At 45.0% G+C, this 23,092-nt stretch overlaps 1 protein-coding gene across 3 annotated transcripts in view; it reads left to right on the top strand.

The window, feature by feature from the left end:
- Positions 1–23,092, top strand: part of sema4f (sema domain, immunoglobulin domain (Ig), transmembrane domain (TM) and short cytoplasmic domain, (semaphorin) 4F) — a 208,451-nt gene that overhangs the window by 139,850 nt on the left and 45,509 nt on the right. For all 3 annotated transcript variants that reach the window (XM_048541544.2, XM_059650542.1, XM_059650543.1), the window contains exon 8: positions 1,858–2,039. In XM_048541544.2, the coding sequence (XP_048397501.1) occupies positions 1,858–2,039 (182 nt within the window). The remainder of the gene's footprint in view (positions 1–1,857; positions 2,040–23,092) is intronic.

Below are 23,092 nucleotides of genomic sequence, written 5' to 3'. Positions count from 1 at the left end.
GAATCTTCTCCATGTAACTTTACATTTCTGAGGCATTGCAAAAATGTGATTTTCACAAGTGATTTTCACAAGTGATTTTCATTTCTATTCACCTACTCCTATATTCAGTTTTAAGGAGCAAATGCAAAGGTTTCTAATAGCATGTATTTGACAGTCTTTTTCTGCAACAATGAATTTCACTTACGTAGTTAACTATTAGGTGTTGCCTGGTGCGGCTCAGGAGCCCCACTCTGGTGCATCAGTCTCTGTCACATTTGTTACAGGTGACAACAGTGCATGGTGAGTTTTCTCTCACCCCTCTTCTTGCCTAGTGAGTTTTTATTTCTCATTGTCTGTGGCTTGAGGGCCTTCAGCTCAGAGTCAGGCGAAAACTGAGCTGGGCTATCTGAATGCAAACCATTGTGTTGATGGTAACTACTTCTAATCCTACAGGCGGTTTAGTCACATAATTCTCACAGTACTGAATCCAATTGCCTTTTTAAAAGTACTGCTTTGAAATAGTAGTCAACTAAAGATTGAGTGCTGCTCTGTAAGGCATCCGCTGACAATAGTAACTAACTGTGGGCCACAAAGAAAAACTGTCTTGGAGAAAGTAGCCAGTAACTTGCATTTGTACTGTCTGCATGTAAATCTTTCTGGTGTCAAAACAGTGAAGCAGCTATTACACCTTAGCTAAACTTCTTCAGGAGACTTCTTAAATCTGTTGGTACATGTTTTCAAGCTTCCATACCTCTGCTCAATGGAAGAGGGTGGAGGAGCATATAATGGGGCGGGAGGGGCCTTTCATGACAAGATAATAAAATGTGAGACTGGATGAACACAGCAGGCCAAGCAGCATCTCAGGAGCACGAAAGCTGACGTTTCGGGCCTAGACCCTTCATCAGAGAGGGGGATGGGGAGGGGGAACTGGAATAAATAGGGAGAGAGGGGGAGGCGGACCGAAGATGGAGAGTAAAGAAGATAGGTGGAGAGAGTATAGGTGGTGAGGTAGGGAGGGGATAGGTCAGTCCAGGGAAGACGGACAGGTCAAGGAGGTGGGATGGGTCTTTCATTACGTTGGCTGCCTTCCCAAGACAGCAGGAAGTATAGATAGAGTCTGTGAATGAAAGGCTTTCTTATGGGATAGGCTGGGCGGAGTTCATAACTCTCTTGCAGTCTTGGACAGAGCAGTTGCCGTACCAAGCTGGTATGATGCTTTCTATTCCCCACCAAAAAAATTGGTGCGAGTCATTGTGAACATCCTTTATTCATTCATGGGACAAGGGCATCGCTGGCTAGGCAGCATTTATTATTCATCCCTAATTGTCCAGTTAACAGTCAACCACTTTGCCGTGGGTCTGGAGTCACATCTAGGCCAGACCAGGTAAGGATAGCTGTTTCCTTCCCCAAAGGACATTCATGAACCAGATGGGGTTTTCCAACAATTGGCAACAGATTCATGGTCATCGTTAGATTCTCAATTCCATATATTTTATTGAATTCAAATTCCACCATCTGCCATGGCGAGATTTGAGCCCGGGTCCCCAGAATGTTATCTGGGTCTCTGAATTAACAGTTGAGCAGTAATATCACAGTAGGAAATTTAACAAAGTTAAAGGCTGTCAAGTCAACAGAGCCTGAAAACCCAGAGTGCTAAAGGAAGTAGCCCTGGTAATATTGGATACATTGGTGATATGGAGAGAAAGCAGGAATATAGTATTAAGTTAGAATATCTGTGATGAATAGTGGATCAAGCTTGAAGGGCTGAATGGCCTACTCCTGTTTCTAGTTTCTGTGTTTCTCCTTCAATATGTAATTACATGCCTGGTGTGCTATCCTTGTATTGCAAAGCATCTTAATCGGTATTCCTCTACTCAGGGAGACATCGGTGGTCAAAAAACACTCCAGAAAAGATGGACCTCCTTCCTCAAAGCCCGTTTGGTGTGTTCTGATGAAAACAATGAGATGTTTTTTGATAAGATTCATGATGTTTTTACTCTTCAGTCTGACAACAGTGACACAAAATCCACTGTCTTCTATGGAGTCTTTTCCACAAGGTGGTAAGTGAGCTATTTTGGACAGAACTGTACACTTCTGTTTTCCATACTTAATTTACAGATCGTTTACTCCTTTAGCTGTACCAATTTTCTGCTGTCACAAAGGTACTGGCCTTTGCTGCCATATGAATAGATGGGTAGTTCACCGTGAATCTAAATAGTCAATTCAGTGGACAGCCCATCCTTGGATGAACATAGAACATAGAGCAGTACAGCACAGTGTGGGCCCTTTTACCCTAACCTAAGATCTATCTAACCTCCACCCCTACCTTATGATATCATCCAGATGCCTCTCTAATAGTCGCTTAAATGCCCCTAATGAGGCCGACTCCACTACCCTCTCCGGCAATGTATTCCATGCCCCGACCACTCTCTGAGTAAAGAACCTACCTCTGACGTCTCCCCTATATCTACCTCCACTCACTTTAAAACTACGCCCTCTCATAATAGCTACCTCCACCCGACGAAAAAGTCCCTGGCTGTCTACTCTATCTATACCTCTGATCTTTTTGTACACCTCTATCAAGTCACCTGTCATCCTTCATTGTTCTAAAGAGTAAAGCCCTAGCTCTCTCAACCTTTCCTCGTAAGACTTTACCTCCATTCCAGGCAGTATCCTGTTAAATCTCCTCTGCACCTTTTCCAACACTTCCACATCTTTCTTGTAATGAGGCCACCAAAACTGGACACAATACTCCAGATGTGGCGAACCAGGCTTTTGTATAGCTGAAGCATAACTTCACGGCTCTTGAACTCAATCCCTCTAATAATGAAAGCTAACACACCATACGCCTCTTGACAACTCTATCCACTTGGTTGGCAGCTTTCGGGGAACTGTGGACATGAACCCCAAGATTTCTCTGCTCCTCCACACTGCCAAGAATCTTTCCATTAACCCTGTATTCTGCTTTCAAGTTTGTCCTTCCAAAATGAATCATCTCACACTTTTCAGAGTTAAAGCCCATCTGCCACTTCTCAGCCCAGCTCTGCATCCTATCAATCTCCCTTTGTAACCGCGAACAGCCCTCCGCACTGTCCACAACTCGACCCACCTTTGTATCGTCAGCAAACTGGCTAATCCACCCTTCCACTCCTTCATCCAAATCATTTACAAAAATCACAAACAGAAGAGAACCCAGAACAGATCCTGGTGGTACACCACTCGTAACTGAGCACCATGTTGAATATTTTCCATCCACTACCACCCTTTGTCTTCTAAGGGTCAGCCAATCTGCCACATTTTCCCCCTATCCCATGCCTCCTTACCTTCTGCATGACCCTACCATGGGGAACATTATCAAATGCCTTACTTAAATCCATGTGTACCACATCCACTGCTCTACCTTCACGCGTTTGGTCACCTCTTCAAAGAATTAAATAAGGTTTGTGAGGCATGATCTATCCCTCACAAATCCATGCTGACTATCACAAATCAAACTGTGCCTTTCCAAGTGATCGTAAATCCTATCTCTCGGAGCCCTTTCCAATAATTTGCCCACCACTGACGTAAGACTAACTGGCCTGTAATTTCTGGGGTTATCCCTATTCCCCTTTTTGAACAAGGGAATGACGTTTGCCTCTCCCCAATCTTCCGGCACTATGCCCATGGACAGTGAGGACAAAAAGATCATCGCCACAGGCCCTGCAGTCTCTTCCCTCGCTTCCCATAGAATCCTTGGATAAATCCCATCAGGCCCGGGGTCTTATCTATCTTCAATTTCCTCAAAATTACTAGTACATCTTCCTTACTAACATCAACCTCCTCTAGCCTACCAGCCTGTTTCACACTGTTCGCCCCTACAACTAGGTCCCTCTCAGTTGTGAATACCGAAGAAAAGCATTCATCAAGGACCTCTCCTCCCTCTTTAGGCTCAATGCACAAATTCCCTTTACAATCCTTGATCGGCCCTGCTCTTTCTCTGGTCATTCTCTTATTCGTCAGGTACATGTAAAAAGCCTTGGAGCTTTCCTTGATCCTACCTGCCAAGGTTTTCCCATGACCCCTTATAGCTCTCTCAAGCCCTTTCTTCAGCTCCTTCCTGGATAACTTGTATCCCTCTAGAGCCTTTTCTGTTCCTTGTTTCCTGAACCTTACATAAACCTCCTTCTTCCTCTTAACCACTCGTTCCAGAAACAAGGCTCCCTGACTCGACCACATCTTCCCTGCCTTCTAGGGACAGACACATCAAGCACATGCAGTATATATTCCTTAAACAATCTCCGCATTTCTATAGTGCTCTTCCCTGACAGCATCTGTTCCCAATTCATGTTACCCAGTTCTTGCCTAACAGAATTATAATTACCCTTTCCCCAATTATAAACCTTACTCTGCTGTATGTACCTATCCTTTTCCCATGACTGTTGTGAAAGTAACAAAATTATGATCGCTGCTGCCAAAATGCTCTCCTACCAACAGGTCTAACACTTGGCCTGGTTCATTGCCAAACACCAAATCCAAAGCGGCCTCTCCTTGTGTTGGTCTGTCTACATACTGTGTCAGGAATCCTTCCTGAATGCACAGGACAAAATCCACTCCATCTCATCTATTATAACTAAAAAGGTTCTAATCAATATTTGGAAAGTTGAAGTCACCCATGATTACAAACCCTGTGACTTCTGCACCTTTCCAGTATCTGCCTCCCAATCCACTCGTCTACTTTGCAACTATTAGGGGGTCTGTAAAAACGCCCCAACAAAGTGACTGCTCCTTTCTTGTTCCGGAGCTCAACCCAAACTGACTCTGTAGACATCGAATCATTGACACTAAGTTCACAACACCTCACCACATGCATTTCTTCAGCTCAGTCCAACCCAAAGTGAGCTCTTCTCTCTCCTTCAAAAGTATGAGATCAAATAAAGAGAAATTGGCTTGGATTTTCATGTTAAAGGAGAGAAGTGGGATATTTCCTGACTTGGCACGCCTATCTTGGGAAGACGTGCTTCAGAAACCGTAATTTGCATTCAGCACATTTGTCCCCATTTTTGTTTCAATATTAGACTCTCCAGCCCTCACTTCTCCCATCTGCCTCAGCCTATCTACCTGCTGCCAATTCATGTCTCACCTACCTCCGTACACTTCACGCCAACCCGTGCACTTCACTCATCCCGGATTTGGGTCATTTTTAATGACCCTCAAAATAAACCACTTTGTCTCTCCCAGTAGTTGAATTGTTGTTAATGTGAAATGCACTGCCTGAAAGGATAGAAGCAAATGCTTTATTAACTTGCTACATGTCGGTCAGACGAGGTAAGAATGGCAGTTTGCTTCCCTAAAGGACGTAGTAAACCAGATGGGTTTTTCCTGGCAACCAACAATGTTTTCATAGTCATCATTAGACTCTTAATTTCCAGTTTTACCATGGTGGGTGTCATGATTGGGACCAGGTGGACCTTGTTAACCATAAGACTCTTGATTGGCCCAGATTAACAACAGCGATCAGGAAAGCCCTGGTTGACTAATACAACCAGGAGATGAGTATCTCCTCAGTTGAAGACTGACACTGAGCTGGCTGACCACAGCCAGTGTACTGTGCACAAGTAAATAAAGGGTGACTTCGGTGATGGGATACTGGTGTCTGTGCCGTTATTTCAGTGGTGACGGGAAAAAACAGAATATGCTTGAAGAACATTTGCTTACAACAGTCATCTTGGAGTTGGGGTAAGCATTTCTGGTGTCATGTCTTTATTTGGGAAGCTTGACTCATTTGACCCTGCTGCCAAAGACTGGCCCCAGTATGTGGAAAGAATGTGATTTTTTTTTCTGAGCAAATGACGTTGGAACAGATGGTAAAAGTAACAAGTAGTTTTCCTGACTGCATGTGGACCCACAGCATTTTCGGTTTATAAGGGGCTTCACTTTCCCAGAGGCACCATATACTAAAACCTTCCAGGAGTTGACACGTCAGTAAGTACGGCTGGACATCGTACGTGGAGCCCAGACTATTCGACAAACACGGCTCCCTATGGAAACCCGATCTCATATTTAAGAAAGACCAGAAGATCGCGGTCGTAGATGTCACAGTGCGGTACGAAAGTGACAGTAAAGCACTGGAAACAGCATGGCGTGAGAAAGTGGAAAAGTATAAACACCTGAATGCCGAGATCACGGAATTGACAGGAGGCGTGATGCCCAGCTACTTTGGCTTCGTGATGGGCGCACAAGGCAAGTGGTCGGAAATGAATAACCGCCTCATGACATTCCTCGGCATTGAGAGATATGACACGTTCGCCCAAAAGACCTCGAGACTCACTTTGTCACTGACACTCGAACTCTTGCAACTCTTCAGTGACAAGTGAGCAAAAACCACAAACGGTGAGATAAGATCCTCCACCGAGACATAAGACCATCAAAGCGGCACGTAACATCAGTCTCCGTTAATGACAATAACAACCTGCCTCATATAACATCAGTATCACCTGGGCCCTTGGTCTGTGGTGGTGCTAGAGAGTACAAAAACATCGACGAGCGATGTAAAGACTCGGAAAAGGCACTTCCCCGAGTGTTTGACAACGCATCTGCAGTTCCCATTATCTCTGATACTATTTTAACCTCACTGCGAAGCCTCTTCCAGGGATGCCTAACCTGAAGAAGTTACCCTCCTCCCTCCGGACCAACCTCAGGGAATCTCTCTCCCATTGCAACTCTCTTGTCTCCACCTATCTTCTTTACTCTCCATCTTCGGTCCGCCTCCCCCTCTCTCCCTATTTATTCCAGTTCCCTCTCCCCATCCCCCTATCTGATGAAGGGTCTAGGCCCGAAACGTCAGCTTTTGTGCTCCTGAGATGCTGCTTGGCCTGCTGTGTTCATCCAGCCTCACATTTTATTATCTAGGAGTTGACACTATTGGCTAAGGAATATTATGTTCCCCAAACCTCTTCTAATCCTAAGACACTGTCGGTTTTATTCACCTGTTAGAGAACCAGGAGAATACATATCAGGATTTTTAATGCAGTTACGATGACTGGCAGATGTAAGTAATTTTGGATTAACCTTGAATGAGATGCTAAGAGACTTTGGTCTGTTGGTTTAATGATGTAACTATGCAGAAGAACCAAGCTGAAGCCCAACTGGACTTCAAACTGTGCAGCTGCCTTCATCATTGGAAAATGCAGCTCCTGGAGCTTGGGCATCCCAATGAAAGTGGGCTCCCTCACCTGTCCAACTGAGCTTGGGAAACACCACATGTGTGTAGGCAATTGCAGAGCCTTACACAAGGCATGTCCTGAGCCCAGGGACCCCAGGCCAACCCACAGCAGAACGGCTCAACAAAGCCGAGCCTTAGCCAAGTGGCTACAAAGTTCTTTAGGACACAAAAAGAAACTGAAACAACTGGTGTCAATGGGAGAAACAGAAGGGTTATCGCAACCCGGATTGAAACCTTTTGCACCTGGCAAGACCAGATCACAGTTGGGGATGGCATGTTACTGTGGGGAGCAAGGGTGGTTGTCCTGAGTAAAGTGCGCTGCCAGATTGTGGCCAGACTCCACCAGGGTTATGCAGAGGTTTCCAAGACGAATATGTTGGCAAGAAGCTATGTGTGGTAGCCAGGGTTGGATGCAGATGGACTTTTGTTGGTGGGGCAATGCCCAGAGCGCCAACAAGGACAGAAATTGCCACCAGCAACACTCCCATATTTGTGGGAATGGCTAGGTAAATCATGGACTTGGTTGCATGTCATCTGTGCCAGTCCTTTCATGGGCTCAATGTTCCTGCACATTGTGGATGCCCATTCATTTGGGACATCATTTACAGCAGGGAATTTGAACATTTCCGAAAGTCCAGTGGCATTTGGCATATAACGACAGCTTAATACCATACATCATCCAACAGCCGAGCGGAAAGAGCAGTCCAAACGTTGAAGGCGGACTTAAAGAAGCAACCTACAGCATTAATTGAGACTTAACTGTTCAGGCCCCTGTTCAATTTAAAGGGCCACCCCACATACAACAACAGGATAGCTCCAGCAGAGTTGCTGGTAGGGGCAGGAAGACTCTGCATTCGGTTAAACCTGATATTCCCAGTTCTTGGGGACAGGGTTGGGAAACACAGGAGAGTGAAACAACAGCAGGTACGCCGATGCTGGCCAAATGTCTCCTCTAAGTAGAGAGACACTTTAATTCAGGGGATGGGGTTCGGTGTTGGAACCATGGAAATGGCCCTGTATGGGTACCAGGTGAGGTGGACACGAGGTCAGGTCCTGTGACTTAACAAAGTTCGAATCGGTAGTACAGTTCAGAACAAATACATGGATTGCCTGAAAACCGCGAGCTTGCAGATGGTGCAGGAGCAAAACACACCCAGCCCCTCAGAACAGCCAGAAGGCCAGGCAGGAACCGCAACTACTGCCCCTCTGTCTGGTGTCAAGGAAGACTCTGAGTAAGACATGGATACACCCTCGATACCATTACCACCAGAAGATGAGGAGGAGACTTTTCTGAGACCCTCTGGACCGAAGAGACAGGCCACAGGCTGAACGTTGCCCTGGTCTGTGAGAGAGAGGAACCAGACCTGGAGCGATAGCCTCGCAGCAATAAGCCATGAGCAAGAGACTGGGCTTACATCCCCCTGGACTTGGGGGGAGATTGGGCCAGGGTGATTGTTTGAGGGGGAGGTGGTTCGGGGATGTAGTCTTTGGAGCCAGATTGATCTGATTAACTGCGAGGTTCTTGATTGGCCCAGGTTAACAAGCCCAATCGGGAAAGCCCTGGCTGACAACTATAACCAGGTGATTTAGAATCTCCTCAGTTGAGGATTGACTCCGAGCTAGCTGTACACTGTACAGTAATAAATAAAGGGTGACTTGGTGACAGGACACTGGCCTCTGCTGTTATTTCAGTAGGATTCAAACCTGGGTTCCCAACTCATTGCCTGGGTGTCTGGATTAATAGTCTAGTGATAATATCATGGGCCCACACCTCCCCACTTTCAGAGACCTGGCACAGATTTGCTAGCTGAATTGCTTCTTCTTTTGCTGTAAGATCCTATTGATGGAGTCCAGACTGGCAACTTAAAATGCAAACTGTCAATCCAACCACAAACTGCATGCTAATTATTTGCTTCAAAGTAATGCTAAGACCTGACCAAAAATATCAAAAATAAGTAATGAGAAAGCTGCATGTTTGATTGCATCTGTGGAGAGAGAAAGACAGAGCTAATGTTTCAGTTTTATTGGTGATTTTTTTCTCAGAAATGTGAGTCCTCAGATGTTTTTAAACCAGCCATGTGGTAAAGGGCCAAGTTTTTTAAAAAAAACAAAAGATGCTTTTAGGCAAGTTGCAAATGTGAAAACAGAATCCTTCGCAGCTTCCACCAAAGTTACTTAAACTTGATATTGAGTTGGAAAAGTAGTTAAGTGTGTATTTGAAGGTTGAGATCTTCTCCTTAGGATTATATAGGAGCTCAAGGGGGAGAAAATGGACAGAGTGTAATTGGAGCAAAGAATTAATGCAGCAGGCCAATTCTGATATGTTGTTTCTGATTTTCCAGTTTCAACTCCTTTCGACACAATCTTTGTTCCTTTTCTTGACCCTTTATGGTCCCTTTTGCCTTCACTATCATCTTTACTCATCATTTAATCATTCTTACCTCTTGCCTTATCAGATGCCTTCCTGGGTTTTCTTTCCTTCCTTCCTTTTCATACAAAAGTAACATACAGCAGATATTGAAATCTGAAATAATGACAGAAATTGCTGGAAATACTGAGCAGATTAGTCAGCATTCGGGAGAAAGAAATAGTCAGTGTTTTAGGTCGCAATCATTTGAGGTCAACAATCTGAAATATGAACCTGGACCTCTTTGTACAGTGCTCCTGAGATGCTGCTGGGCCTGCTGTGTTCATCCAGCCTCACATTTTATTATCTTGGATTCTCCAGCATCTGCAGTTCCCATTGTCACTGATACAATTTTAACCTCTTTGTACAGTCCTGGCTTAAGAACCTGCTATATACCTGCACACTGTTTACTGATTTAAAGCAGTTTGCAAAGGGCAGAAATGCAATAGAACAAAGAAAATTACACCATGGGAACAGGCCCTTTGGCCCTCCAAGCCTGTGCCGATCCAGATCCTCTATCTAAACCTGTTGCCTGTATTCCAAGGATCTATATCCCTCTGCTCCCTGCTCATTCATGTATCTGTCTAGTTACATCTCAAATAACGCTATCCTGCCCGCCTCTACCACCTCCACTGGCAACGTATTCCAGCCACCCACCACCCTCTGCATAAAGAACTTTCCACACACATCTCCCTTAAATTTTTCCCCTCTCACCTTTGAAATCATGACCCCTAGAAATTGACTGCCCCACTCTGTGGGGAAAAAGCTTCTTGCTATCCAGCCTGTCTGTACCTCCCATGATTTTGTAGACCTCAATCAGGTCCCCCCTCAACCTCCGTCTTTCTAATGTAAATAATCCTAATCTACTCAACCACTCTTCATAGCTAGCGCCCTCCAAACCAAGCAACATCCTGGTGAGCCTCTTCTGCATCCTGTCCAAAGTATCCACATCCTTTTGGTAATGTGGTGACCAGAACTATACACAGTATTTCAAATGTGGTTGAACCAAAGTCCTATACAACTGCAACATGACCTGCCAACTCTTGTACTCAGTACCCCGTCCAATGAATGAAAGCATGCCATATGCCTTCTTGACCACTCTATCCATCTGCGTTGCCACCTTCAGGGTACAATGGACCTGAGCACCCAGATCTCTCTGTGCATCAATTTTCGCCAGGGCTTTTCCATTTACTGTATAGTTCACTCGTGAATTGGATCTTCCAAAATGTCACACCTCGCATTTGCCTGGATTGAACTTCATCTGCCATTTCTCTGCCCAACTCTCCAGTCTATCTATATTCTGCTACCTTCTCCGACAGTCCCCTTCACTATCTGATACTCGTCCAATCTTCATGTCATCTGCAACCTTGCTAATCAGACCATCTGTACCTTCCTCCAGATCATTTACATATATCACAAACAACAGTGGTCCCAACACAGATCCCTGTGGAACACCACTGGTCACAGTTCTCCATTTTGAGAAACTCCCTTCTACTACCACTCTCTGTGTCCTGTTGTTCAGCCAGTTCTCTATCCATCTAGCTAGTGCACCCTGAACCCCATTCTACTTCTCTTTCTCCATCAGCCTACTATGGGGAACCTTATCAAATGCCTTACTGATGTTCATGTATATGACATCTACAGGCCTTCCCTCATCTATCAACTTTGTCGCTTCTTCAAAGAATTCTATCAAGTTGGTAAGACATGATCTTCCCTGCACAAAACCATGCTGCCTATCACTAATAAGCCCATTTTCTTACAAATGTAAACAGATCCAATCCCTTAGTATCTTCTCCAGCAGCTTCCCCACCACTGACGTTAGGCTCACCAGTCTATAATTACTTGGATTATCTTAGCTACCTTTCTTAAACAAGGGGACAGCATTAGCAATTCTCCAGCACTCTGGGATCTCACCCATGCTCAAGGATGCTGCAGAGATATCTGTTAAAGCCCCAGCTATTTCCTCTCTCGCTTTTCTCAGAACCGAGGATAGATCCCATCCGGACCTAGGGACTTGTACACCCTAATGCCTTTTAGAATAGCCAACACATGCCCCCTCCCCTATGCTGACTTGACCTACAGTAATCAAACATCTGTCCTTAACCTCAACATCTGTCGTGTCCCTTTCCTCAGTGAATACTGACGCAAAGTACTCATTAAGAATCTCACTCATTTTCTCTGACTCATCACCTAACTTCCCTCCTTTTGTCCTTGAGTGGGACAATCCTTTCTCTAGTTACCCTCTTGCTCCTTATGTCTGAATAAAAAGCTTTGGGATTTCCTTTAACCCTGTTTGCGAAAGATATTTCATGACCCATGAAGTGAGCGTACAGGGAGAATAACAATTAATGTTAGGCAAAGCAGCAGGTTAGCAGGTGACAAAGAAGCTTCAACCTCCATTGAATATTTGGAGAAAAAGTTAAAGGGAAGGAGAACTCAAGAGCTGCTAGTCATGGAAGTAATTGGACCCAAAAAGAAGGTGCAAAAACTGGCATAAGGGCACTTTATATGAATGCTCCGAGTATTTGAAACCAGGTGGATGAGTTGATGGTGCAAAACATGGCAAATGGGCATGATTTAGTGGCCATTACAGAGACATGATTCCAGGACAGTCATGACTGGGAATTAAATATCCATGGGTATCAAACTGTTAACATAGGACATTACAGCACAGTACAGGCCCTTCGGCCCTCGATGTGCCGAACTGTCATATCGATCTCAAGCCCATCTAACCTACACTATTCCATGTACATCCATATGCTTATCCAATGACGACTTAAATGTCATGAAAGTTGCCGAATCTACTACCATTGCAGGCAAAGCGTTCCATTCCCTTACTACTCTCTGAGTAAAGAAACTACCTCTGACATCTGTCCTATATCTTTCACCCCTCAATTTAAAGCTATGCCCCCTCGTGCTCGCCATCACCATCCTAGGGAAAAGGCTCTCCCTATCCACCCGATCTAACCTTCTCATTATTTTATATGTCTCAATTAAGTCACTTCCCAACCTTCTTCTCTCTAATGAAAACAGCCTCAAGTTCCTCAGCCTTTCCTCCATACCAGGCAACATCCGAGTAAATCTCCTCTGCACCCTTTCCAAAGCTTCCACATCTTTCTTATAATGCGGTGACCAGAACTGTACACAATACTCCAAGTGCGGCCGCACCAGAGTTTTGTACAGCTTCACCATAACGTCTTGGTTCTGGAACTCGATCCCTCTATTAATAAAAGCTAAAACACTGTATGCCTTCTTAATAGCCCTGTCAACCTGGGTGGCAACTTTCAAGGATCTGTGTACATGGACACAGAGATCTCTCTGCTCATCTACACTGCTAAGAATTTTACCATTAGCCCAGCACTTTGCCTTCCGGTTACTCCTACCAAAGTGCATCACCTCACACTTGTCTGCATTAAACTCCATTTGCCACCTCTCAGCCCAGCTCTGCAGCTTATCTATGTCTCTCTGCAACCTACAGCATCCTTTGTCACTATCCACAACTCCACCGACCTTAGTGTCATCTGCAAATTTACTAACCCATCCTTCTACGCCCTCATCCAGGTCATTTATAAAAATGACAAACAGCAGTGGACCCAACACCGACCCTTGCGGTACACCACTAGTAACTGGTCTCCAGGATGAACATTTCCCATCAACTACCACCCTCTGTCTTCTTTCAGCAAGCCAATTTCCGATCCAAACTGCTATATCTCCCACAATTCCATTCCTCCGCATTTTGTACAATAGCCTACTGTGGGGAACCTTATCGAACGCCTTGCTGAAATCCATATACACCACATCAACCGGTTTACTCTCATCTACCTGTTTGGTCACCTTCTCAAAAAACTCAATAAGGTTTGTGAGGCACGACCTTCCCTTCACAAAACCGTGCTGACTATCCCTAATCAATTTATTCTTTTCTAGATGATTATAAATCCTATCCCTTATAACCTTTTCCAACACTTTACCAACAACTAAGGTAAGGCTCACTGGTCTATAATTATCAGGGTTGTCTCTACTCCCCTTCTTGAACAGGGGAACCACATTTGCTATCCTCCAGTCATCTGGCACTATTCCTGTAGACAATGACGAGTTAAAGATCAATGCCAAAGGCTCGGCAATCTCCTCCCTGGCTTCCTAGAGGATCCGAATAAATCCAATCCGGCCCAGGGGACTTATCTATCTTCACCTTCTGAAGGATTCCTAATACCTCTTCTGTGTGAACCTCAATCCCACCTAGTCTCGTAGCCTGTATCTCAGTATTCTCCTCAACAACATTGTTGTTTTCTAGAGTGAATGCTGTTGAAAAATATTCATTTAGTGCTTCCCCTATCTCAGCTGACTCCACACGCAACTTAACCACTACTATCCTTGATTGGGCCTAATCTTACTTTCGTCATTCCTTTATTCCTTAAATACCTATAGAAAGCCTTAGGGTTTACCCTGATCCTATCTGCCAACAACTTCTCATGTCTCCTCTTGGCTCTCCTGAGCTCTCTCTTTAGGTCTTTCCTGGCTACCTCGTAGCCCTCAAGTGCCCTAACTGAGCCTTCACATCTCATCCTAACATAAGCCGCCTTCTTCCTCTTGACCAGAGATTCCACCTCCTTCATAAACCACGGCTCCCGCACTCTACAGTTTCCTCCCTGCCTGACAGGTACATACTTATCTAGGACACACAGGAGCTTTTCCTTGAATAAGCTCCACATTTCTAATGTGCCCATCCCCTGCAGTTTCCTTCCCCATTCTATGCTCCCTAAATCTTGCCTAATCTCATTGTAATTGCCTTTCCCCCAGCTATAACTCTTGCCCAGTGGTATACACCTATCCCCTTCCATCACTAAAGTAAACATAACAGAATTGTGATCGCTATCACCAAAGTGCTCAACTACTTCCAAATCTAACACCTGGCCGGGCTCATTACCCAGTACCAAATCTAATGTGGCTTTGCCCCTTGTTGGCCTATCTACATACTGTGTCAGGAAGCCCTCCTGCACACACTGGACAAAAACTGACCCATCTATAGTACTCGAACTATAGTGTTCCCAGTCAATATTTGGAAAGTTGAAGTCCCACATGACAACTACCCTGTCTCTCTCACTCCTATCGAGAATCATCTTTGCTATCCTTTCCTCTACATCTCTGGAACTATTCGGAGGCCTATAGAAAACTCCCAACAGGGTGACCTCTCCTTTCCTGTTTCTAACCTCAGCCCGTACTACCTCAGTTGACGAGTCCCCAAACATCCTTTCTGCAACTGTAATACTGTCCTTGACCAACAATGCCACAGCTCCGCGCCTTTTACCATCTTCTTTGTTCTTACTGAAACATCTAAATCCCGGAACCTGCAACAACCATTCCTGTTCCTGCTCTATCCATGTCTCCGAAATGGCCACAACATCGAAGTCCCAGGTACTAACCCATGCTGCAAGTTCACGCACCTTATTCCAGACCCTGCTGGCATTGAAGTAGACACACTTCAATCCAACTTCTTGCTTGCCGGTGCCATCTTGCTTCCCTGAAACTTTATTTCAGACCACCCTACTCCCAACATTTTCTATAGTCGAACTACAATTTTGGTTCCCATCCCCCTGCTGAATTAGTTTAAACCCACCCGAACAGCCTTAGCAAATTTCCCCCCCAGGATATCGGTACCCCTCTGGTTCAGGTGAAGACCACCTTGCTTGTAGAGGTCCCATCTACCCCAGAAAGAGCCCCAATTATCCAAGAATCCAAAACCCTCCCTCCTGCACCATCCCTGTAGCCACGTGTTCAACTCCTCTCTCTCCCTATTCCTCCCCTCACTAGCACGTGGCACGGGCAACAAACCAGAGACAACAACTCTGTTCGTCCTAGCTCTCAGCTTCCATCCTAGCTCCCTGAATTTCTGCCTTAAATCCCCGTCTCTCTTCCTACCTATGTCGTTGGTGCCAATGTGGACCACCACTTGGGGCTGCTCCCCCTCCCCCTTAAGGATCCCTAAAACACGATCAGAGACATCACGCACTATGTTCAGAAGGACATAGTAAAATGTGAGTCTGGATGAACACAGCAGGCCCAGCAGCATCTCAGGAGCACATGCTGCTGGGCCTGCTGTGTTCATCCAGCCTCACATTTTATTATCTTGGATTCTCCAGCATCTGCAGTTCCCATTATCACTGTTCAGAAGGACAGACAGGAAGGTAAAGGAGGTGGTGTCGCTCTGATTTTTAAGGGTGATATCAGGGCGGTAGTGACAGATGATATAGGTTCTACTGAACAAAACGTTGAATTCATTTGGGTGGAAATTAGGAATAGCAGGGAGAAGAAGTCTGATAGGTGTGGTCTGTTGGCCACCAAATAGTGACATTGTGGTGGGGCGGGCAATAAACATAGAAGTAGCTAAGGCAAGTAAAAATGGTACAGCAGTTACCAAGGGGGATTTTAACCTACATATCGGTTGGCCAAACCAGATCGGTCATGGCACCTTTTGGGGAGGGGTTCATAAAATACACCTGCGATATTTTCCTTGAACAATATGTAATGGAACCTACGAGGGAGCAAGCTATCCTAGATCTAGTCCTGTGTAATGAGACAGGAATAATTAATGATCACACAGTTAGGGATCGTCTCGGAAGGAGCGGTCACAATGTGGTCGAATTTAAAATACAGATGGAGCATGAAAGGGTTAAATCCAGTACCTATGTCCTGTGCTTAAACAAAGGAGACTATGATGGAATGAGGAAGGAATTAGCTAAGGTAGAATGGGAGCAAAACTTTATGGTGGGTCAATTGAAGAACAGTGGAGGACTTTCAGCACAATTTTTCACTGTGCTCGGCATAAGTATACTCCAGTGATACGGAATCACTGCAGGAAAAGAAATACTCAGCCATGGATGTCTAATGAAATAAAGGAAAGTATCAGATTGAAAAAAGAACATACAAAAAAGCAACGAGTAGTGGGAAACTAGTAGACTGGGGAATCTTTAAAGGCCAACAGAAAGCCACAAAAAAAAGTTATCAAGAAAAGTAAGATAGATTATGAGAGTAAACGAGCTCAGAATATAAAAACAGGCAGCAAAAGTTTGTATAAATATGTAAATCGTAAAAGAGTGATAAAGGTAAACATTGGTCCTATAGAGGATGAGAAGGCCAATTTAATAACTGGGAATGAGGAAATAGCTGAGACATTAAACAGTTATTTCATGTCGGTCTTCAAGTGGACGACATAGATAACATTGCCGAAAACTAATGGTAAGAAGGTTATAGCAGGTGAGGACCTAGAAATTATCATTATCACTAAGGAGGCAGTGCTGGGCAAGCTAATGGGGCTGAAGGTAGACAAGTCTCCTGGCCCTGATGAAATGCATCCCAGGGTATGAAAAGAGGTGATGGGGGAAATAGCAAATGCACTAGTAATTATTTACGAAAATTCACTGGACCCTGGGGTACTTCCTGCAGATTGGAAAACAGCCAATGTGATGTCGATGTTTAAAAAAGGAAGTAGACAAAAAGCAGGTAACTATAGGCCAGTTGCTTAACTTCGGTCGTGGGGAAAATGTTTGAATCTATCATTAAGGAAGAAATAGCAAGACATCTGGATATAAATTATCCCATTGGGAACACACAGCATGGGTTCATGAAGGGTAGGTCATGTTTAACTAATTTGGTGGAATTTTTTGAGGACATCACTTGCATGGTGGACAATGGGGAGCCTGTGGATGTGGTGTATCTGGATTTCCAGAGGCATTTGACAAGGTGCCACACCAAACGCTGCTACATTAGATAAAGTTGCACAGTATTACAGGTAATGTATTGGAATGGATAGAGGATTGGTTGACCAGTGGAAAGCAAAGATTAGGGGTAAATGGGTGTTTTTCTGATTGGCAATCAGTGGCTAGTGGTGTGCCTCAGGGATCAGTGTTGGGACCTCAATTGTTTAAAATTTACATCAATGAGATTGATCCTACTTTCCTGATATTCTTCCAAAGCTTCGTCTGTTTTCAGTCACCTAGACCTTATGTACGCTTCCTATTTCCATAAGACCATAAGGCGTAGGAGTGGAAGTAAGGCCATTTGCTCCATCGAGTCCACTCCACCATTTAATCATGGCTGATGGGCATTTCAACTCCACTTCCCTGCACTCTCCCCGTAGCCCTTGATTCCTTGTGAGATCAAGAATTAATCATCTCTGCCTTGAAGACATTTAAATGTCCTGGCTTCCACTGCACTCTGTGGCAATGAATTCCCCAAGCCCACCACTCTCTGGCTGAAGAAATGTCTCCTCATTTCCGTTTTAAATTTACCCCCTCTAATTCTAAGGCTGTGCCCACGGTCCCTAGTCTCCCCACCTAACGGAAACAACTTCCTAGCGTCCACCCTTTCTAAGCCATACATTATCTTGTAAGTTTCTATTAGATCTCTCCTCAAATCTCCCCTCAACCTTCTAAACTCTAATGAATACAATCCCAGGATTCTCAGCCGTTCATCATACGTTAAACCTACCATTCCAGGGATCATCCGTGTGAATCTCTGCTGGACAATCTCCAGGGCCAGTATGTCCTTCCTGAGGTGTGGGGCCCAAAATTGGAAACCGTATTCTAAATGGGGCCTAACTAGAGCTTTATAAAGTCTCGGAAGCACATCACTGCTCTTATATTCCGACCCTCTTGAGATAAACGACAACATTACATTTGCTTTCTTAATCACAGACTCTACCTGCAAGTTAACCTTTAAAGAATCCTGGACGAACACTCCCAGGTCCCTTTGTACTTCTGCTTTAATGGTTGCTGGTCTCACAATTTCACCTGTCATCCATGATCCCCTAATCTCGCCCTTTCTATCCCTCATTTTCACAGGGACCTATCTGTCCTGCACTCTAATCAACCTCTCTTTAAGAGCCTCCTACATATCAATTGTGGATTTACCATCAAACAGCTGCTCCCAATCCACATTCCCCAGTTCCTGCCAAAATTTGCTACAATTGGCCTTCCCCTAATTCAGCAGTCTTCCTTTAGAACCACTCTTGTCTTTGCCCATCAGTATTCTAAAACTTACAGAATTGTGATCACTATTCCTAAAGTAATCTCCTACTGAAACTTCAACCACCTGGCCGGGCTCATTCCCCAACACCAGGACCAGTATGGCCCATTTCTGAGTTGGACTATTTACATACTGCTCTAGAAAATCCCCTGGGATGCTCCTTATAAATTCTGCTCCATCTAAACCGCTTACGCTAAATGAATCCCAGCCAATGTTGGGAAAATTAAAATATCCAATCACCACCACCATCCTGTTGCTCCTACATCTTTCCATAAGCTGTCTGCACAAATGTGCAGACAATCTTATGCTCGCTGTTGGGAGGCCTGTAGTACAGCCCCAACATTGTTCCCACATCCGTCCTATTTCTGACCTCTGCCCACATTGCCTCACTGCTCAAGTTCTCTATAGTGCCCTCCTTCAGCACAGCTGTGATATCCTGTTTGACCAGTAATGCAACTCCTCCACCCCTTTTACCTCCCTCTCTGTCCCACCTGAAGCATCTATATCCTGGGATATTTAGTTGCCAATCTTGCCCTTCCCTCAACCAAGTCTCAGTAATAGCAATAACATCATACTCCCAGGTCCTAATCCAAGCCGTACGTTCATCTGCCTTTCCTACTGCACTTCTCACATTAAAACAAATGTGAGACCATGTATCCATTTGCGTTCGATATTTGCTCTCTGCTTCCTCTTCCCCTTAGTCACACTGACTTCATTATCTAGTTCCTTACAGACTTTAGTTATTTCCTCCTTACTGTCCACTAACCTCCTCATTCGGTTCCCAACCCCCTGCCAGATTAGTTTAAACCCTCCCCAACAGCGTTAGCAAAAGTAGCCCCTAGGACATTGGTTCCAGTCCTGATCAGGTGTCGGCTATCCGATTTATAATAATCCCACCTCCCCCAGAACCGGTCCCAATGTCCCAAAAATCTGACCCCTCCTTCCTGCACTGTCTCTCAAGCCAGTCATTTATCCTGCCTATTCTGTCATTTCTACTCTGACTAGCACATGGCACTGGTCGCAATCATGAGATTACTATCTCTGAGGTCCTACTTTTTAACTTGGCTCCTAACTCCCTAAATTCCGCTTGTCGGACCTCATCCCATTTATTACCTATATCATTGGTGCTTATATGCACCACAACAGCTGGCTGTTCACCCTGCCCCCCTTCAGAATGTCCTGCAGTTGATCTGGGACATCCCTGACCCGTGCACCTGGGAGGCAGCATACCATTTGGGAGTCTCATTTTCAACCACAGAACCATCTATCCCCTTACCATCGAATCCCCTATGACTATAACCCTTCCACTTTTTTTCTTCCTGCCCTTCTGTCCAACAAAGCCAGCCACAGTGCCATGAACCTGGCTACTGTTGCCTTCCCCTGGTGAGCCATCTTCCCGCAACAGCATCCAAAATGGTATACCAGTTTTGGAGGGAGATGACCACACAGGACACCTTGCACTGCCTTCTTGCTTCTTTTCTGCCTTTTGGTCACCCATTCCCTTTCTCCCTCAGCAATCCTAATCTGTGGTGTGACCAATTTGCTAAATGTGCTATCCATGACTTGCTCAGCATCACGGATGCTCCAAAGTGAGTCCATCCCCAGCTCCAGAGCCATCATGCGGTCTAACAAGAGCTGCAGCTGGACACTCTTCCTGCACGTGTAGGAGTCAGGCACATCAGCCATGTCCCTGAGTTCCCACATTGAGCAAGAGGAGCATGACACTGGTCTGGGATCTCCTGCCATTTTTACTCTTAAGCTTAACTTAGTCCTACTATAATATCAAATAATAGATAAATGAAATGAAGCCACTGCCCAAATATATCAGTTCATTCACATTCCGAGCATGCAATTCGACTGCTCCTACTCAGCTCCACTGCCGAAATGAAGAACTTACCTCCCGGCAGCCCCCTGGTCCTCGCTCTGACTGCTTCCGCTGCTGCTGCTGCTGCTGCAAAAATGGAGCTAAGAAAATACATTTTCACACAGTCAATGGTTTGAGTTGGGCATGCATTTTGCAGACAGTTTCAAGGCATTCAAGAGGGCATTGGATAACTTGCACATTATTTCCATTTAAATTGTTTTGGGGAAAGAGTGGGAGAATAAAAATTAGCCATGATGCTAATTTGGAGAGCTGGTGCAGAAATGAGGGGCTAAATGGCCTCCTTCCACACTGTAACATGCTGTGACTGAATTCTGAGAAAGATTCAGTGATCTTGTGAAGTACCTGTGCGTTATGAGTAGGCACAGTATGCAATGGTGTCATAAGACATGTGAATGTGTCATCTTATTTCCTATCTTTGCCATTGCCTCCCTAAAAGTTGGAGACTTGAAACATTGTGTTTATCTGGCATGCTGCCAGTCTTGCTGAGAATTTCTATCATTTTTGTTTTATATCGCTGCTAAGATCTTGCAATGATATAAGAGACTGGATATATTGAGGGGAGAATTTGAGGTTTTTTTTTCATTTGGAGGAGCTATCTTGGCTCCAGTGATCTTCCTCACTCGTGTCTAACTTGTGACTTACAGCAGTCATTTGAAAGCAATAGCTTAAAATCAGATTTACATTAGATTTAATTACCAAATGGCCATTTAAAATGCTGAGCCCTTGGCAATTTTTTTTTTGTGTGTGCCCAGTTCACATTGAAAATCCCCAGCAAACCAGTCTGTGTGATTATATATTGAGATCTGGCTCGCTCTTGTTTTCCTGGATGGTTTCCTGCCTCAGCTCATTGGCAATGAGCCTTTAGCACAGTGGTCTGCTGTCCTGCTTGTCTGTAAGACCATAAAATGTAGAAGCAGAAGTCAGCCATTCAGCCCACTAAGTCTGCACCAATATTCCATGAGATCATGACTGATCTGATAATCCTTAACTCCACTTTCTCTACCTTTTCCCATAACCATTAAGAATCTATCTCAGCCTTGAATATACTTAATGATCCAAACCAAAACAGCCCTCTGCAGTAAAGAACTCCACAGATTTACAACTCTCAGAGAATAAATTCCTCCTCATCTATGTTTAAATGTGATTTTGACTCTTGATCTCTCATTCTTGAGCTTACGTTACTGGTCCGATATTTTTCCTCAAGGGGAAACAATAACTCTGCATCTGTCAAGTCCCGTAAGAGTCTTGTATGTTTCAATAAGGTTCGTTCTTCTATATTCCAATGGGTACAGGCCCAGTTTACTTCACAACTACCCAATCTACTCACAACTAAATCCTCCGCCCTAGCCTTTATTAGTAAGCACTCATGGGATGTGGTAAATTGCTGACTGGACCAATATTTATTGGCCATTCCTACTTACCCTTGAGAAGGTAGTGTTGAACTGCCTTCCTGACCCACTGCAAAGAACAAAGATCAGTACAGTACTTAAATAGGCCCTTCAGCCCTCCAAGCCTGCGCTGGCACATTTAGCCCTACCATACTAAAACTGTCTTCACTTACAGGATCCATATCCCTCTATTCCCTATTTGATAGACTGGCCACTAATATCATTACAAACCCACTGACTCCCACAGCTACCCGGACTATACATCCTCACATCCCACTTCCTGTAAAGACTCCATTCCATTCTCTCAGTTCCTCCGTCTCCGTCGCATATGTTCAGATGAGGCCAACTTCGACAAGGGAGCCTTCGAAATGTCCACGTTCTTCCTCAACTGAGGATTCCACAGCTTTGTTGTCGACAGGGCCCTCAATCGGGTCTGACCCATCTCCCGCACTTCTGCCCTCACCCCTTCTCTTCCCTCCCACAACAGCGATAGGGTTCCCCTTATCCTCACCTACCATCCCACCAGCATCCACATCCAGAAGCTCATCAGACGCCATTTCCGCCGCCTCCAGCAAGATGTCACCACCAGACAGTTCCCCTTCCTTCCCTTGTCCGCCTTTCGCAGGGACCGTTTTTCCTCCGGGATACCCTGGTCCATACGTCCTACACCCCCAGTACCTCCCCACAGCCCTACGGCACCTTCCCCTGTAACTGGTGAAGGTGCAAAACCTGTCCATTTACCTCCTCCTTCCCCAGTATCTCAGGGCCCAAACATACCTTCCAGGTGAAGCAACACGTCACCTGCCTCTTCAATGCACCACCCTGCTCCCTGCCCAATATCTCTGCCTCTGGCACGCTACAGTGTTCCAGTGAAGCCCAGCGCAAGCTGGAGGAACAGCACTTCATTTTCTGCTTGGTGACCCTACAGCCCTCTGTACTCAATACTGAGTCCAATAATTTTAGGGCCTAAACTGTCCCATGTCCCAGCTCCCCACCCCACACACCAGGCCTTGTTACCACATGGCCTGCCACTGCACACTCCCTGTTGTTAGTCACTAACGGTCCCCATTAACAACTATTCACCCTCCCAGCCTGATTGTTAGCAACTCCTTTGTCTGTCCAACTGTCTTTCTCTCTCTTTGGGCTCTATCCTATCGTTTATTCCCTATCCCACCCACCTCCCTATTTTCTACATATAAACTGACGTTTTC

The sequence above is a fragment of the Stegostoma tigrinum genome, chromosome 1, assembly GCF_030684315.1.
Source record: "Stegostoma tigrinum isolate sSteTig4 chromosome 1, sSteTig4.hap1, whole genome shotgun sequence".
NCBI classification, from domain to species: Eukaryota; Metazoa; Chordata; class Chondrichthyes; order Orectolobiformes; family Stegostomatidae; genus Stegostoma; species Stegostoma tigrinum.
The sequence above is the reverse complement of the archived record's forward strand: the minus strand, read 5'-3'. Positions and strand labels throughout refer to the sequence as shown.